This window comes from Oryzias latipes, chromosome 4, assembly GCF_002234675.1.
Source record: "Oryzias latipes chromosome 4, ASM223467v1".
NCBI lineage: Eukaryota > Metazoa > Chordata > Actinopteri > Beloniformes > Adrianichthyidae > Oryzias > Oryzias latipes.
This window is the reverse complement of record NC_019862.2, coordinates 20,585,836-20,599,769: the sequence shown is the minus strand read 5'-3', so window position 1 is coordinate 20,599,769 and position 13,934 is coordinate 20,585,836. Positions and strand designations below refer to the sequence as shown.

The following is a 13,934-nucleotide window of genomic DNA, read 5'->3' as shown; positions in this document are numbered from 1 at the left end:
TGCATGCTGAGTTTTCAGTGAAAACTTCTGCTGCTGTAGGAATTTTTATAGCTACTTTTACCAAAAGTCTTTCCATACTTATAAATGGTTTAGACAGGAACACATGGATACCGCTCAAATTTTAGCTTCTGTTCTTCTTGAGGTACAGAGATAAAGTGAAGCTGCAAAAATTATATATATATATATATATATATATATATATATATATATATATATATATATATATATATTGATAGATGTTTTTTTTACTGTTGATTTATTCCAGAAATACAGAAAAAAAAGAAAAACAGCGTGCAACTGCAGGATATTTTAGATTAGCCTTGTTGTAGATGAAACCCGGAAAAGATATCTCTGATCTGCAGTCAGTTACTCAACTCAGTTTTAAAAACTCAACAACAGGGCGACGCCTTCTGGCTCCTCTCTCTCTGTGTGGGGTGGGTGGTGCCGGGCCTGGGGTGTCGGCGCCTCCGGGGGTGGGGCCCCTGGGCTGGGTGGGCCTGGCCCGTTTGCTGGGGCGGGGGCTGGGGGACAGCTGTTTGACCACCGGGGGACAGTCTACCAGCTGTCCCCAACTTACCCCCTTCCTCATATAACCTCATATTAGGGTGAGGGGGTGGGGGGTCTAGCCTGCGATGCGCCTTGGGGGGGGAGCTACTTGGCAGTGGCCCCCCTTCTATGGTTGCCGTATGGAGTGGGCCCCCCTCTTTCAGTTTTATTTGCACCTTAGACATGTAGGGTCCTTGGTAGGGGGGGTGCTTGGACATCACTGCCAGCAAGCAGCAGATGTCCTCCTAGCACCCTACCCGCCAATTTTAACCACACCTTAGACATTTAGGGCCCCTTGGTGGGGAGGGTGAGGGGACGTCACTGTGAGTAATCAGGAGATGTCCCCTTAGTGCCCTACTCGCCAATTTTAACTGCACCCCCCTTAGTACACACACCCCTCCCCCTTCAATATATACATTCCAACATAAACACACACACATGCACACACACACCCTGTCAAACACACATACACGCACACACATTTTGCAAGGAAGGTGGGACCTGGGTCCATCTGTCCCCTACCCCTTCCCTGGTGGGGGGTGCGGGCCCCTTGGCGACGGCGGCCGTGTCCCCTGGGTGCCGGCTTCCTGGGCTCGGCGGTGCTCTCTCCGCACGGTGGGGGGGTTCACATTACACCTGAGCCCGGGGTGTTCGTGTCCCTGGGGGGTGGGTCCTGGTCCTTGCTCCTGAGCCCTGGGCCCCGCCAAACTTCCAACAGTGGCCGAGCCTGGTCGGGCCAAATTTACAACAACCCTTATGGGCCCCGTTTTTTTCCCCCGGGTTCCCCCCTCCTGGGCGGGGGCGGCAGGCCCCTGCCTTGCTCCTCCCTGGACCAACCGTGGGCCGGGTGGGTAGCTGCCTGGAGTGCGGAGCGGGTCTCCCTTGGGGGGTCCTGGCTCGCACCTGGGGTTGGGGCGGGGGGATGCCCGGAACTCCTGGGTGGTGGTGGGGTGCTCATCTGGGGCTGTGGGCGTCCTTCTCCGGTGGGGCCCTGCGTTGGGTTCTCCCGGCGCGGCGGGGGGGCTGCTTTCCTGGTTGGGCTGGGGCGGCGCTCTCTTTCCCTCCGCGCCTCCCTGCTCTCTGGCTCTGGGGGCCTTGCGGCGGTCCTGCTGGCCCTGGCCTGGGTGGCGGTCTTGGTCGCCCGGGGGGTGGTTGTTCCCTGCCTGTTCCCGTGTGGCGTTGGGGGGATTCCGGCTGCCGCTGCTGCTGCGGCGGGGGTCTGGGTGTGGGGGTGGCTGGGCGCTCCTCCTTCTTTTCACTATCCACCATCCATTTTAGAAGAACATAAACACTCACCTGAACACAGGTGTTAGCTCACTTTTGCACTAATAGTTTGCATGATTGAATGAATGAAAGATTTCACACTAGTTGGTTTAAAGGCATAGGTATGCGTTTGTGAACACTATCTGTTTTGTGTACATGTTGGCATGTGGACATTTTTGCAGCTAGCAGGTGTGTTGATAACATTTGAGTGTGTGTGGACAGGCCCCGCCCTTTTTGTACTTCATTTGAACCGTACCGTAATGATAAACAACCAGTAAACCTGTCTGCTCTATGCTGCTTCATGGTCTTACCCCCCCCCCCCCTCTCACTATCACCCTCCCCTCTCTAACGTCCCTCTCTCTTCTTCCCTTCTTTCCTTTTCCGTCCGGTCCAACACCAAAGATTTTCAAACATGGTAGAAATTAATAAAATTTGGCCTCAATTACAAAAGGGGTTTATTCAGTCATGCCTTTGGTTTGTCTGAAGATTAATAACCCCTCTTGTTAAAGTAAAATATGTCCAACACAAGAGGCCCTCAGCTCTCATCTGCCTGCCTAGCTGTTGGACAGGACAAGTAAAAAAAAAAAAAAAAAAAAAAACTCAACAACAGCAGACTTTCTTTGTTATGCTTAGTTCAGAACAAAAACCGGTGTGTTCTGCACTACTTTTAGATGCACAGTTATTTTCTAAGATAGACCAAAAGCACACAGTTGGATCCATAGAATTATTTAATATTACTCAGATTTTCAGCTCTAATCCATCAAACCCATCCAGTTTTGTTGTAGCTAATGATTAATGTATGCCATTTTATCAGCTATTTTTTCTGCCAACAGTGTAGGTGCTATAGTATGCCTTAAATTGTCCATTATCCGCTACTACAACAGCTTAAAAAATGGTTGTAGAGCTGTAAAACTGGTAAATTTTATAGCTTGTTACAAACATTTTACAATGGTTACAGCCCTAAAAGCTATAGCACAGTCAAAAGAGGCTAGTTGCTGTTTAAGTTTAGTGAGTTACCACTAAAAAGGAAAAAAAAACATGGTGCACACGGTGAAAGACTAAAGCCTTAAAGCCTGTTCACACCGGGACGAATTTCGCTGTTTAACGCCTCGTGACTAAACAAAGGGCACCAATGAGAGTGTGGACACCGACGCGAAAAAACGCCTCAGGTTCGTTTTTTTTTTTTCGACGCGTCGCATCGAAATCTATTCGACCAATGAGAATGGCGCTATTGCACACGTGTCTGGAGCTTCTGAAGTTACAGTAAAACACAACTTGGGGGCGCTCAAACACAAAACTGCCTTGCTGAGCACACATACCAGCGAAGAAGATAGACGCCAAGTAGCGTCTAAACTGCCGCGGAGAAATAATGACGGACATTCTAAAACATCCCCGAACCAAGCACCAGTTGGAGCTACTGGTGCTTGAAATATTCATGTTTTCTTTGTTTGATTCTGACAAGCGCGTAAATACTTGCTCTCTTCTTCTGAGTGAAAAGCGACTTCAAGAAGCGTTAAGTTGCGCAGCGCCACCTTGTGTACAGGAGTATTTCTGTTTTACATTAAGCGTTATCTAATGTCAGGGAATGAAATTGCATGTTCGCTCGGCTCATCGTCAGCGAAAATCGCCTGGGTGTTAACACAAAAAACGTGGCGAAAAACGCTGGCGAATATTCGTTCCGGGTGTGTACGGGCCTTTAGTCCCAACTGCTATAACTCCTAGATAAGGGCTATCGGCTTGAAAAAACTGGGCAAACCTGTATGGGGCACGCAAGTGGCCCATACAAATGTAAAGGTCGTAGACCACTTGTAAGCTTGTAGAGCAAAAATGTTAATGCACGTTTTACTACGGGCATGCAGAGAGTGATAGGTAATAGTGAACAGTTACACAACATGTAGGGGATATCCATGTTGTACGAACTTTGCCTTCTTTTTTTTACCCCCGCGCTCCCCTCAAGATGCACTCCTGTCTATGACCCTCTAGAAGTCTAGATAATCCAAAAAACTTTTAGCACCGGGGTCAACCTCCTGTTAGGGGGGTATGTGACTAAGACTTTCACCATAACCATGACTAAATCTGAACCAAATAGACAACATAAAGATAACGGCTTTAATAAGCAGCCACAAACCTTTTCATTTCACAGTGTAGAGCAGTACAAAATGATTTAAAATGATTACAATTTGAAATTACTTTAAGACATAAGATGGCGTAGGGTAGTTAGAGATTCAGCTTACCGCTCCAAAGTCATATTTAATAGTGTAGTGCCTCTTTGACAAGAGACATAGAATCATGGAGGATAGAGCAGCCACAACTAATTGTATAAACAGTGTGTGGAGTTTCTGTGTACAGAGCAGATATAAAGTCCCATACAAATGAGCTTAGAATGACTCCACGGAGTCATTTAGCTGAGCTGTCACCAGCAACGGTGCCACCTCGCCACAATGATTACAGACTAATCATCTTTAAATGATACTGTAGGGACAAAGCAGCTGAAATGCAGGACTGTTCAGTTGTACCAATTTGTTTGAATTTCCTTTGATAAAACTCAGAGAAACTTTGCCAAGTCAAGTAGCCTCTAGTCTACTTCTGCACCAGTGTTTGTTGCACGGCATCTCTGCTGTACTTCTGAAGGGCGCTTCACTATTTCAGCCCTTTTGAGACGCATATAATCTTTGCACCCCATGCTGCTCAATCTTCGTACATCCAGTTAACACGGCAAAGACAGATTAATGAGAAATTAATCTCTTTAATTCACTAGAAAAGGTCTCCCCTGCTTGTAGCTAATAAAGCCGCTTCTGGGCTTGCCTGATAATCATCATACTGCGTTTCATTTAAAGGGGGAACATCGTGTAATGCAAGATCCTTCAGACAGAGTGGATTTCAAGCAACATCAAATACAATACCAGATAAGAAGGATTATGGGGGTCCTAGCCCATCAAGATGTTCATACTATGGTGAGCCTACCATTTAAAACAAATATCATTATTTCTTATTAATTTATTATTTTAAAAAAGTCAAAACGCTGCTTGATAGAGCTCTAACATTGGATTGTTAGAACTAAAAGTAGTTTGTAAATACGGTGAGAGTAATTTTAATACAGAAAGCGATGACTGATAAGGTAAACATAATTTTTTTTCCTACAATTTATAAAATTAATAGTTATTCTTCTTTTAATGTATTGGACAAAGCGTTGGCAATGGGTCTTTCAGTTATGATTATGCTGTTTTTAGGCAAAAATTTAAAAAAAACTGTCGTTTTCTAGGAAAACATTTGTACAGAGTGGCGGCAGTTCGTCAGAAACCCGCCACTGATTTGTAGGCGGTTAGCATGTCAATCTTAAATCTCCCATCATCCCCTTGTTTACATTCTCTCCCGCTAGCAGACGGCCCCTCACAACCCTAAGCTAACATTATCGGCGCAACAAAACGGCAAGAAATATTAAAGCTATCCAGCCATGCAGTTTTGAGCCAGAGGCCAGCTCAGACGAAGAAAACAAAGACGTACAAGGCTCCGTTTGTCTGCAGGTGGATGCATTGGAACAGAGCTAAGCAGACTTTGGCCCACCCGTTTCAGTTTCCAAGTCACACGTGAGAGCCTTTTCAAGCGGTATATCTCCAATCTGCTCCTGATTCAGAACATTTTCAGTAAAGTAATACGCAGACATGCAGTTTTAATCTGATTTTTTTTTTTAAATGTCTTCCATCATGAGAAAAATTGTACAAGAACATGTTAAATACAACAAAAACACAGTTTTCATTCGCCTGGGTCTTAAATAAGACAAAACAGGTAAAGTCAGCCCTAAAATAAAACTTAAACACGGAAATCTTTCATGTGTAATTTAAATCAAAGATCTAGATGATACTTGAATACTTTCAGATCAACAAATACAAAGAATTTAAACCGCTTCATTCTTTGTCATAATTTACGGGGGAGGGATGTCTACGATTGACCTGGTGACCTGGTGACCTGTCCAGGGTGTACCCTGTCTTTTCCTGACAGTAGCTGGGATAGGCTCCAGCAACCCCAAGACCCCGAAAGGAATGAAAAGGAGTTTGGAAAAGGAATGGATGGAAGAGATCAAAAGATGCAGAAAGATGATAAGATTTCTCCATTGACCTCCAAAGTTTTTAGATTTTTACATTTTTCGTTCTTATATAACTGCTATTCGTTTTTTTGCTTTTTTCATTTTATTTCCCAACTAATGACTAATCCGCGATGATCCAGTATAAACTGAGGGAAGTGACTTTAACAAAAAAAGTAACAAACAAAATAGAAAAGAAGTAGTCCGCTCTCGCACTTCACTAGTGAAGTGGACCGGCGGAGCGCGGACTTACAGCTTTGTGTTTGAGGGGAAGGGGGGGGGGGGTGCTTGGTTACATGAGCGCTATGTGTGGGAGATTTAGAACTGCGATCCGTCCCGCAGCTCTAGGGGTACAAGCAACCGAACTCAGAACCGGGTCTAAAAGTGTGTGTCTAAGCACAGCTCGGATCGTCAGCACACACACAGCGGTTTGAGCTTCAAAGCAGAAATGTCGCTCAGTCCTTAGAAAACATTCAAACAATCACGCGGATTTGTGTTTCCAGTCGTGTCCCGACTAAATAAAGGCTGATGTTATTCTTACATGTTTACGTGCAGCCAGCAAGCAGCACCACCCAAAGCTAATGTTGTTAGCCCGTGTTAGCATACTGCTAATCCTGGCTTCGTGACCACACGGATTAAAATTCAAATGATGAGCGAACAGGTGTTTCATAATAACTGTAACATTATTAAAAGCACGTTTAGAAGATCATCTCGTATTTTACCGAGCTGACATGTCAATGTATATAGCCGCTCGGCGCTGTTTAACATTGTTTTGTATTGAATTGTTACATTCAATAAAGTTTGGGGAAAAAAAGCCGCTCGGCGGAATTTATATCCTTCCGGTTTTCAAACCCTACTGCGCATGTGCGAATGATTTATTCCGATGGAAAGTGTGACCTTAGTGAACGTTTTTATATTCTGAAAACATTTTTCTGGGCCCATCTACACGGTTGGATTCTAATCCGACCATTGATTCCATCAAGATATTTTTGTCGTAACCGCGGCTTATGGTGTCGACGCGCAACGTGGCGGGGGCGTGGCATCACGATGGTGGTCTCTCCATTGGGATGTCAGTCACCCATCACGATGGACGATGATATCGTCCATCGGCACAACCCTAACAGAAACCTAAAGACAAATCGATGAAGCAGTTGTGCAAGAGGTGAAAAAAGCTCAGAGTTAGCTTATAAATATGTTTATTGCCATACAAAAAAAAAAAACACACCCAAAGCCATTGTTTTTTTCACAATTGTTTCAATATACCTGTATGCCTTATTGTTCTTTCAGCTGATCTATAAATGTCTTGGGCAAACTTCACAACACACCAGGGGAAAAGCAGCCCTTTTCTTAAAAAAAAAAATTACTTTAGGTTGTCAGAAAAATCTGCGTTCTAAAAAAAACCAAAACACTAGCACCGCTTGTGTTGACTTGAATTTTCCACACCGATTTACTTTCCTGCTGAGATACCCGTGATTCCCTTCCCCTGCGTTGTCAAACCTGTGTTAGCCCATTTTCACACATGGAGGAGGCAAACCAGAGCCCATTATATACTGCCAACAACAGCTGCCATGGCTGAACGCTGGGAGGTCCACATTTTAGTGAGGCTGCTCCTTTTAAAAAAAAAAAAAGGGCAATGAGAACCTTTCTTCTCAGCTGTGCCAACATCCAAATGTCTTGTGAGTGAGCCTCAACATCAGAATCCATCCGGCGTCGCACGGCTAAAGGAGGGCTACCAAAACACAAAGCAGGTCAGCCATCCAAGAAAAAATAAAAACATAAATCACCAGATTTGACAAGCTTGTTGTTTATCTGCTTTAAATTCCTTAAACAGAAAAAAATGAGCTGCTGTAACCCTGTGCAGCTTTGTGTGTGCCTTCATGTGAGCTTTTAGAAGGCTGCATCATGTTCTCGTGGGGACCCTCCTTCTCCTCCACAAACACCTCCACTAACATTTACATCAGACACAGTGTGCAGCCAAGTTGGCAGACCCGCTGATTAAGATTAAATCCACTTTCTGGAGCTAAAAACAACAAAAAGTGTAAATTGTGGCGTTGCACAGGCAACACAAAAGCAAGAGGGAAGAAGGGGGGGACTCACACTTCAGTACACCTCTTCAAAGGAGGCTTCAGACCTGTGATGGAGCACTTTGGAGAGCAAACCTCCTGCCGAGCGAGACTAGCACAAAACAGTAAACCGCTTTAGGAGCCAACACCATGACGATTTGAAACCAAAGCTGAGCATTTCCAGGTACACTGCATACCACTTTATGTCTTTTCTCAACCAAATATAGCAGATTTAATTCAAACCATCATTGGTTTTCAATTATTATTTAAAATCGACTAATTTAAATGTAAAAAATTAAGAAAGAAAAAAGTATAAATAGATCTGTATTATGTGGGTCAAGATACCAATGAGAACACAACACATCCATAATCATTAGAGTTTTTGTTTCTGTTGTGTAGGGCTGTCACTCACGATTATTTCAGTAGTCAAGTTGTGGGTGAGAGTTGTTGGCATGGAGTATAAGCCCGTCCCTACTTCCTCTCACCCATGCACAAAGATATGCACGTCTTTAAATCCATCCTCTTCAACCGTTGACAGAGCTCTCATTTCTTTTAGAAACATGTTAAAGATGTAAGATGGTGTGCAGCGGCTCCTCCTCGGCCTACAGTCAACCATGGCGCTGAACCCCGTATTGCTTCTGGTGGTCTTGTTAGCACTTTGCATGGCAGCTCTCCCACCATCAGTGTGTGAATGTGTCAAAGCATGGGTGAAAGGAATGCGACCAAAAGGCTTGTGTGAGGGGAAAAATCAGCTAATATTCCAGACGCGCAATTAAAAAAAATGTTTGGGGGGGAGGGGCTTACTCCACGCCAACAAGTCCCACCCACAACTCAGTTTTTAATGAACTCCTGCAGCTCTGCAGAAACAACGTTTTCAACAGAAGTTTTCAATTTGGGTTTAAAAACAGCATAATCGTGATTCAAACACCACTGGGAATGTGTTTAAAATAGTTTGAATGATGATTGGAACGGGACCTGTAATAAATGGAGTAATACTAGGATCACGGAGCCGGATTGCTCTTCAAAAGTGGGTCCGCACAGAAAAGTCTGCATAAGGGACGTTATGAAAAAAGACGGATGATACTGGCATCTTTAGATTGATTACAAATGAAGTTTTGGATTCTAGAAGACTGACACCTGAGTTATCCTTTGACTGAGAAACATGTTGCCAGATTTCCATATAAATGTAAAGACAATCATTTGACAATTTGGTAGAAGAGAATATAAATATGACTGTTTGTGAGGGGTTATACTATAAGGTCATGATTAACCAATAGAAGAAGCAGAGGTCACATATATGAACGTGCTTGATCTGCTATGATGAGATAAAGAAACTAAAGTTATAGTTGTAAGGAAAATCAGCTGAGGCATCATATTTGTTGTTCTCACCATCTGAAGTATACTCAGGATCTTTTTTTTTTAAATCTTATTTTGGCATTTGAATCCCAGTTGGAAAGAGTGAATTGATGAAAAAGATAGAAAATGTGTTTCTGAAACACTAAAAATTTACCCCTTAATCCTGTAATATATATGGGAGGAATTAAGCATGCATTAATATTGTTTAGACACTTCAGCACTTTTCTGAAGTGAGCGTCGATTGTAGCAAAAGCTAAAGTTTTCTGGAGCGTTAACTTTTTGTCTTCACTCACCCGGATTCGTCTCATCGCAGCCACGATCTCCACCCGGCTGCTCGGCCGCGTCACATCCAGACTGCCGATGTACTGCGGGTGGAAGGGGTGAAACGTGACAGGTACAGCACATTAATGCCTCAAACATTATGTTTCCAGTTATCCTGACTCAAACTGCACCTGAACCATGCAGCTTTAACCTCCAGCTAACTAACAACTTCAGCTACTAACTAACTAAGCTAGCAGAAGTTTCGGACTTCTTTTCTTTCATTTTTTTCTGGAGTTTTTTTTTTTTTTTTTACTCGAAACTTCTGTGCCAGACACGTTCGTGTCGAAAGGCGGACATTGGAATGGAACGAGTTCCGTTTCAAGAGTTTGTATTTTTCACCTTTGCCTCGAAGTTGATTCCATGCTGGAACGCTTCCTCGTTGTGCAGCGGGATCCTCAGGTCGTGTCCATCATCCACCAGGTTGTATTTGGTCTTCGCAGGCATTCTCCAACTGTGTGTGTCTTTTATTAATCCAATCTTCCAGGGGAACTCGGGAGTACAAACCAGGCCGATTTGATTCAAAAAAATCCGGGTGGTAAGCGATCCTGTACATCCACTCACTGGCTCCACATCGCAGCAAAAGCTCCCACTGCGCCTCAGCGGCGGTGCTACCAACTTCCCAGGTACTCCGGCGAACTGCTATCCCGCTAAAAGCTCCGCGAAGCCGCGCTGATCACACGCGTTGGACAGGCGTCACGCGCGCGCGGACCGTGTTTTCCTGACTTTTTCTGTTCTGAATGTGGAAGTTTGTCGGCTCTGCCTCCGGATCTGGACTCCCCGCCCCCGCCCCCGCGGTACGGAAAGAGGGCGTGATTGGAGGAGTCGGGAATCCCACCTGTTTCCATTGAAAAACGGAGGCGCCGTGGGGGCGTGGCTTACCGGCTATGTACCTGCCTCTTTCTCCTCCCCCTCCTTCTTCTTCATATACATAAGAAAGAAAAAAACAGCCTGGACGATTCCCATTCAAATTTTTGTCATACCTGTTCTTTGTCAATACGTAACGTACTTACTGGTCAGTGAGGACAATAAAATTAAAAAACATTTAAAATAATTTCTCAATTACCAAATATATGTATATTTAGGTCATATTTATTTAGAGGTTTGTTCTTAAATCAAGTAAAGTGCCAGAAAACTCAAGGGTGTAGACTTCATAAACATCTGGTCCAGATTTCAAGGACAATGCTGCCAACTAGCGATTATTTCTGGTATTACATCGATGCAATTTGTGTTAAAGCCCTTTCTCATTTCACTTTGTTCTCTTTCACTAAGAATGAAATGTAAACTTATCTTCTTTCTCTTTCGGCTTTTCCCATCAGGGGTCGCCACAGCGAATCATCCTTTTCCACCTCACTCTATCATGAACATCTTCTACCCTAACATTAGCCAACTTCATGTCCTCTGTCAAGACATCCATGTATCTCCTCTTTGGCCGTCCTCTTGCCCTCCTGCCAGGCAGCTCCATCTCCAACATCCTTCTACCAATATATCCACTATCCCTCCTCTGAACATGTCCAAACCAAACCAAATGAAATGTAAACTTATATTTTCAGAAAATGTGGTCAAGACTTTTTCTAAGTCATTGCATACATTCTATAGCTTCTATTTCGTGGTTTATGTACATTTTTATATTTTGCACATATTTTTGCAAATAACAGTCAATTTTTTTATCATATTGGTGTCTTTATTGAACTGATATGGTGACTGCTTTTAATCTCACTGTACATATGGACAATTACAATAAATAATTACATTATCCATGTTAGTGGGATAAAGATAAAGTTTTATATGATCATTCCAACATTTACCAGCCCAAGGCAAAACAAATTTTTGTCCACTTTGATCTTTTAGATTTGACTTTAATTGTAAATATTGTAGCTTTACATATATCAGTTCAAAATCATAGACATCATTTTTCTTTGTTTTGCTTGGGACCATTTTTCAGATTTTTGTTTTCTTTTGAGCTAGATGGGAATACGTTGCTTTACTAATGTCCCCCCCACTGAAAGATTGGAATAGAACAGCTTCCTTCATCCGTTAAAGCCAGAACATTTGAAGATGAAGCCTAAAATACTAAATGAATGAAATTATGTTTTATGAGGAAAATGTGTTGCCTTTCAAAGTCTACTGCTCATAAACACTTCAAATACTTCATCCAAATGCCGTTTTACATAAGCAGACCCCTGAGATGTCAACTATTTTGTTTCTGGTGTCCTTAGACAGCTCTTTGGTCTTGGTCAGAGTGGAGTTTGGAGTGTGACTAAAGTTGTGGACAGGTGTTTTTTTATATAAATAACTAGTTCAAACAGGTGCCATCAATACATATAATGAGTGGAGGACATTGGATCCTCCAACAGAAGAAGTTACAGGTCTGTGAGAGTCAGAAATTTAAAAATTTGAAAATTACAGGCTTCTCTCATTGTTTAAAGTGGGTGAACTTGCAAAATTGGTACTTGACCAAATACTTTTTTGCCTCACTGTATAATGTATAGAAAATAAAAAATTGTTAAAAATATCCAGAGATCTCAAGGCCCACCGATGTTAAGCACGTTATGACCCATTTTATTGCTTTAACGTCGAGAGACCAGCTATATGGCCAGAATCCACATTCATGCATTCACATTCAACACAGTTGTTATGTATTTATAATAAGGCATGGGCCATCCGTGCTCCCTGGAAGCAGAGATGCATTGCTTGTCTGGCGGGCAGAGAAGGGGAAATGGGGCAGAACAAATTCATATTCTCACCACCTCTTAGAAAGATATAGTCGCTACTCCTAATAGTATCCTTAGGGAAGAGCTCCATCTGATTCAGCCAGGATGCCGTTGGTTCAAAACTGGCATGTCATCCCGCATTCAGCTGTTGCTTTGATATGGAACTGAATGCAGGAAAATTAGAAGCAATCCCACAATTCATTTGAATATGCATCATTATTTAGCAAGGTTATTTAAATGGTGGAGATGATGCAACATTAAACTGACACATTAGGGCCAAAAAGTGAGGAGCTCTCATAATTTCAACTATCACCATGAGGTCTGCAAATGACTCACACTTTTTCCATTTTTTTTTTTAATATACAAGCATACTGAGAATGTGTTGATACAAAACTGGTACAAAACCTCTCTTGTTATTACCTTGTCACCCATAGTTAACTGGCAGACAGGGCAGCTGGTGTCTCTGCATGAAGATCAAAACCCCTCATTGGGACCCCATGTTTTCTTAAGGCTCTTTTGAAAGAATAGGTGGTGGCCTAATCCTCGCATGGTCATCTAATACATGTGATCTGATGATCAGGACTCTGGTTTTAATACATAAACTCCCTACATAAAGCTGGTTTTGGAGATTAGTGTAAAAAACACAGCATGGTACCATTTTAAAACCACAATGAAGCATATGTCACTAAGATAGCAGGGGGCATTGCTATGGGATTACAAGAGACTGTCATTTCTGTGACAAAACTTTAATAATACTTTAATCATTTCTTTTACTTGAAGCTCATGAACAGGCAACATTTTAACACATTTTATCATAAAAGGACTTTAAACAGACTGAAAAAAAAATGTAAGGATAACACTTTTGTAACTGTAATAAAAAAGAATCCTGTAAATTCTGAATAAAACCTTATCTACCTCTGTGCCGGTTCCAAGCCCGGTTTGAGAAGGTTGCGTCAGGAAGGGCATCCGGCGTAAAACATTGCCAAATTTACCATGCGATTTGTTCGCTGTGGCGACCCCTGATGGGAGAAGCCGAAAGTGGAAAAAAAAAAAAAAAAAGTTTACAAGCATTTTTTTTTTTGCTTTCTTCATGAAAGATTCATAAAACACCTCAAGGTCGCCACAAGTAAAAAAAAAGAAAAAAAGAGAGGCAAAAATTATAGAAGTGTCAAACAAATGCACAATTCCATGCTTGGGATTCACAGGGTGAGCATTTTAATGGAAGAGTAACATTTGTTTTTTTTCCTTTCAGGGTGATAATAAGTCACAGCAACACACATTTATAAAACTGTGAAAAAACTATTGTGAATCTTATAGAAACATAATAACAATGCATCTGTTTAAATAATTAGTAATACATATCTTTTAAACATTGGAACTTGTAGTTTTTTTTTGTTTATTGTCACCTATGATTGCTGTGGATACTTTAGTGAGGAGGAAGTCATACTTGTGGAAGTTTTTTTAATGTTAATGAGTGGGGCTTACTTCTATCTCACAGACAGGTAGATAGACTTAAACATACTTTATACTTCATACATCATTTAGCAGGATTTAAGTGAACAAACTTCTCCACAACTTGTTACACATCCCTTT

At 42.4% G+C, this 13,934-nt stretch overlaps 1 protein-coding gene across 2 annotated transcripts in view; it reads right to left on the bottom strand.

Moving 5' to 3' along the window:
- LOC101163480 (carboxyl-terminal PDZ ligand of neuronal nitric oxide synthase protein) overlaps positions 1–10,438 on the bottom strand; it is a 172,713-nt gene extending 162,275 nt beyond the window's left edge. Inside the window, exons 1-2 of one of the 2 annotated variants that reach the window (XM_023954384.1) lie at positions 9,970–10,438; positions 9,603–9,674 (exon numbers count right to left, since the gene is read on the bottom strand). In XM_023954384.1, coding sequence (XP_023810152.1) covers positions 9,603–9,674; positions 9,970–10,074 — 177 coding nt within the window. In that variant the 5' untranslated portion in view covers positions 10,075–10,438. The remainder of the gene's footprint in view (positions 1–9,602; positions 9,675–9,969) is intronic. The other variant, XM_023954385.1, reaches the window with a different exon arrangement.
- Between the last annotated feature and the right edge of the window lie 3,496 nt (positions 10,439–13,934).